We start from the raw sequence: 5,129 nt of genomic DNA, 5'->3' as shown, positions 1-5,129 counted from the left end.
GAAGGGACCTTGGAGATCATCTAGTCCAACCCCCTGCTCAGGCAGGAAACCCTATACCATTTCGGACAAATGGCTGTCCAGTTTCTTTTTAAAAACTTCCAGTGTTGGTGCGTTCACCGCTTCTGGAGGCGGGTTGTTCCACTGGTTAATTGTTCTAACTGTCAGGAAGTTTCTCCTTAGTTCTAGGTTGCTTCTCTCCTTGGTTAGTTTCCACCCGTTGTTCCTTGTCCTGCCTTCAGGCGCTTTGGAAAATAGCTTGACTCCCTCTTCTTTGTGGCAGCCCCTGAAATATTGGAACACTGCTATCATGTCCCCCCTCGTCCTTCTCTTTGTTAAACTAGACATACCCAATTCCAGCAACCGTTCCTCATATGTTTTAGCCTCCAGTCCCCTAATCATCTTTGTTGCTCTTCTCTGTACTCTTTCTAGAGTCTCAGCATCTTTTTTACATCGTGGTGACCAAAACTGGATGCAGTATTCCAAGTGTGGCCTTACCAAGGCATTGTAAAGCGGTATTAACACTTCACGTGATCTTGATTCTATCCCTCTGTTAATGCAGCCTAGTACTGTGTTGGCTTTTTTGGCAGCTGCAGCACACTGCTGGCTCATATTTAAGTGATTGTCCACTAGGACTCCGAGAGCCCTCTCACAGTTACTACTACTGAGCAAGGTACCACTTATACTTTACCTGTGAATTTGGTTTTTCTTGCCTAAATGTAGAACCTTGCTTTTTTCACCATTGAATTTCTCTGAGTCGAATTGGCTCTTCTAAAATCTGTTAGGAAGAGCTAGGTGAAAGTGGCAAATTTGAAGGAAGACTCATGTTTGAGTCTTGTCAGCTTTCATGCTTCAAGCATTACAAGAGTGAGAGAGGATATAATAGCTTTTTGGCAGTGGTCTGTTCCCTGAGCTTGCTTTTTTAGCTCCCGGATGTTTCATTATCAAACTTGGTAACATCTTCAGCAAGGTTTTGGGTGAAGTGACTGGTTGCGGGGCATGAAATTCATCTGGTGAGGGGATGGTCAGTTCTGTCACTGATTGGTGGTTCAGATGGTCTGTTTCCTTATTGGTTCATATGCTGGTTCAAAGTCGATGTGTTTGTTGATGGAGCTAAACAGCAAGCTGCCAAACCTACAGCCTGAGCTACGAATATTCTCAACAACTTCTAAGGATATAATAGCATTCTTTCAATCCTGGAGTGAATGTCACACAAGACCATTTCTCTATTTTTCTGGAGTGCAGAATATAAAAAAAATAAATTTCTGGCAGGCCGTGGGGGTTGCAACATTTTAAAGGAATTCACCTTGACATTATGTTTAATGTAGATGTTTTTGGAGTATGTGCGACACACAAACACCCACGCTCTTGGTTTCTATTGTTGTAATTTATTCTTTTTCCTTTTAAATTACTTGCTAAATAAATATATTTTACAGTTTTCTGAGTAGATTGTTACTGCAATCTACTAGTGGTCCAGACTTTTTTCAGCCCAGATGTGGTAGACCTAATTCTTTAATTCTAATTTCAGGATACAGTAAAGTAGAAAACAAATCCTTATCTATTTTCTCCACCTATGTATAATCTTATACACACTTAATCCTGATTACTGAATTCATACAGTTTCTGGTTTTGCAAAACTAATTGAACTACAACTTAATCAAATGGCCCAGGTCCAAAAATACATCACACACATATATGATAACCACTAACCAAGCTTAACATGTTGCAGGAATGAATCTACTGCTTCTTTACCTGATATGATTAAACACGCAATGCTCTTTGGATACTATAAGTGCTATATATAATTCAAATGGCTGAGACTTCAGGAGATTTGAACAGTGATCACTCATAAGTGCATTTCCTGACAGAACAATTAATCAGTGGAACAACTTGCCTCTACAAGTTGTGGGTGCTCCATCACTGAAGGTTTCCAAGAAGAGACTGGACAATCATTTGTCTGAAATGGTATAGAGTTTCCTGCTTGAGCAGGGGGTTGGACTAGAAGATCTCAAAGGTCCCTTCCATCTCTGTTATTCTGTTATTCCGCACATATACACCCACACATAAGCAGACTGTGTTGACACAAATTACTGATTGAGGTATTGAAAAGAGACATTGGCACAATGTATTAAACATGGTTAGTGTTACTTCTTTTAAGTTCCTTGTGGCTAAGCATATAATCAGACCAAGGCTGTTAAATTGCTTATGGCTTATTTGATTGTCTGTAGGGTTTCATTCAGGAGCTGATATTAAGCATTCACAGTCCTGAATGAGATTACAAGATCTTATTTCCTCTAATCAGGTTTTTTTTTCCTGCGTGGGCCTCTTGATCAATTCATCAACCTTATCCCAAAGCAAACAGACCGGTCCCACTGGTTGACTTGCTCCTGCTGCTTGCCTGAAGCTCGATGGGAGACGTTGGAAAGGCAGAAATAAGGGAGCAGATGGGAAGAGAGAGGAGCAGTGGCTGGCTCTGAAGCTGGCTGAGAGGCCAATGACTGCTCAACCTGACACTGTGCTCAGGAGTCCGAAATCACAGCCTAAATTCCCAGCAAATATTTTTTCCCCCCCTGGGCTGAGAAGCAACTTGGCTCCACCCTTTGAGAAAACTCTTCGTTTTGGCCCGGAGGAGTCAGTCACTTCCGACGCTGAGCAAAGCAGCTGCTGCAAACAGTAGAGTCAGCCCCCACTCACACCCCTCCGCTCCCTTTCCTCCACTCCTGCCGTTCCCTCTTTTTTCCCCTGTCAGGAGAAGAAGTGGGAGGAAGGAAAGGCTGAGTTTCAGGAGGAGAAAAAAAACCCAACCCTACAGTGTCACCGGGAGAAAGAATCGGAAAGCAACAGAACGGGGAGGGGGAAAAAAAAACACCCTTATCGTTATGATCGTGATCCTTGTTATTACGATTTCACTAAGAACTTGAGAAAGAACATCAACCGCTTAAGATCGACGCTGCCTTAGCCGATCGGCTGGTACTTGGAAAGAAGAGCTGGCGAAGGGCGCAATGCCGAAGCGGCTGTCTCTGACTCCCTCCGTCCGGGAGAGGCAAGTCCCGCCACCTAGAGCCCCTCAGAGTCCCTTGGAGTTGGCCGGCTATCATACATTTGAATAATATCTAGCCCAACAGGGTCCCGGGTCCTTCCTTGCTGGAGAGATGGCGCCGCGACTTCGCCCGGGCGTTTGAGCCGTGGAAGCGCAGGGTGCTGAAATGGACAGCTCCCCGGGCGCCCTCGCTCCGAACGGCTCGCAGAGTCTCGCCGACGCGCCGGGCGCCGGTCTCTCCGGCCAGTTTTCCACCACCTGGACCATCGCCTTGGCGGTGCTGATGGCTTTGCTGATCGTGGCCACGGTGGTGGGCAACGCACTGGTGATGCTGGCCTTTGTGGTGGACTCCAGCTTGAGGACGCAGAACAATTACTTCCTCCTGAACCTGGCCATCTCCGATTTCCTAGTAGGTAAAGTACCTCACCTGGTTTCGGCTTCTCTTCCTCCAGAGATCACGATCAGACTAAAAGCATTTTGGAACTCGGGGGATGGGGGGATTACTGGGTTGGGTGCCCTCCGGTTTTTAACCTACAACGGTGGCGTAAGATGTATCGTCTGTTCCGCCACCATTCTGAGCTTGGCAATAGGTGTTCAAGTCCTCTGGGTTACCAAGTGGTTTTGTCAGGATTTCCCCAATTCACCTCCTGACCGGGTCGTCGTTCTGATATCTCTGGAGCTGGCTCCAAAACCCACCCGTATTTCCACCACTGTCCGTCTTTAAAACAGAATATTTACAGCTCAGGATTGAAATGAGGGGTCCTTGATGCTCTCCGAGCGTGGCTGCTTTCTTGCAGACTTTTCATTACCCAAACACTGATGATGTTACCTAGTTTGAGTAATGAAACGTCTGAATAACAGAATAACAGAGTTGGAAGGGATCTTGGAGGTCTTCTAGTCCAACCCCCTGCTCAAGCAGGAAATCCTTCGATTTTGGGCAGAGAAGCACTGGTCCACTTTCCCATTGACCTTACAACTGGAGCCTAAGACAGTAAAACACCTTCAGCCGATGAGTTCATGCTGCTGACATGAAGGTATAATTGGAAATAACATGATAACAAGAGTTGGAAGGGACCTTGGGTGTCTTCTAATCCAACCCTCTGCTCAGGCAGGAGACCCTATAACCATTTCAGACAAATGGCTGTCCAATCTCTTCTTAAAAACCTTCAGTGTTGGAGCACCCACAACTTCTGGAGGTAAATCATTCCACTGATTAATTATTCTAATTGTCAGGAATTTTCTCCTTAGTTCCAGATTGCTTCTCTCCTTGATTAGTCTGCAAGAGAACAAGCAAGCTCAGAGGGAACCAAGGACCCCTCATTGTTGCTATCTTTCTCTTGCCTAAGCATGTGAAATTCAAGAATTTCATGAAAAGCTTGCCAGCAGCCTGTCATTCATAAGGCATTTAACTATGTTCTGCAGATGATTTCTCTGGAGACACTCAACAGGAAGAGGAAAGGAAGAAATCTTTCAACATCTTTTGCACTATAAATATTAATGGGTTGTTAGACTTACAGCAGTCCTTTGCTCCTGAAACAAGGCAGTTTGCATAATACTGTCTCCTCCAATTTTTCCTCTTGAGAGAAAGAATGGGCTGAACTGATCCAGAGTTATTTGAGTATATTTGATCTTGTAATCCAGTGATCCCCACATCACAGTCTTTTGTTAAAATGGTGAGAGGCTGCAGATGTATTTTTTGCAGCACCTTTAAAAAGTACAGATTCGGGAAGTTGAAAACTTCAGGTTACGACCCATTAATATTTATGTAATAATATTTATTTGTTTTTATTTATGTATTAAATTTATATGCTGTCCATTCTCCCCGAAAAGGCGACTCTGGTCAGCTTAAAACGATAGGCTTGAAGATGTTTTACAGATGGCATCTTCCACCAACAAAGCTTGCCAAGATGTTCCAGAACAATTCGCCGACATGTTGGAAATGTAAAAAAGTACATGGAACATATTATCATTTATGGTGGACATGCCCAGTTGCGAAAAAATACTGGACTAAAATAAGAAGATGGATCGAAGAAATAATAGACCAACCCGTAGACTGGAAACCAGAGATCTTTTTGCTGGGTATTTTAAACAG

At 44.1% G+C, this 5,129-nt stretch overlaps 1 protein-coding gene across 1 annotated transcript in view; it reads left to right on the top strand.

Moving 5' to 3' along the window:
• The first annotated feature begins 3,203 nt into the window (after window positions 1-3,203).
• The window catches only part of HRH3 (histamine receptor H3), a 24,498-nt gene continuing 22,572 nt past the window's right edge, over window positions 3,204-5,129 (top strand). Inside the window, exon 1 of the mRNA XM_015818143.1 lies at window positions 3,204-3,450. Coding sequence (XP_015673629.1) covers window positions 3,204-3,450 — 247 coding nt within the window. The remainder of the gene's footprint in view (window positions 3,451-5,129) is intronic.

This window comes from Protobothrops mucrosquamatus, unplaced genomic scaffold (assembly GCF_001527695.2).
Source record: "Protobothrops mucrosquamatus isolate PMUCROS unplaced genomic scaffold, P.Mucros_1.0 scaffold683, whole genome shotgun sequence".
NCBI classification, from domain to species: Eukaryota; Metazoa; Chordata; class Lepidosauria; order Squamata; family Viperidae; genus Protobothrops; species Protobothrops mucrosquamatus.
This window is presented reverse-complemented; position numbering and strand designations above follow the sequence as displayed.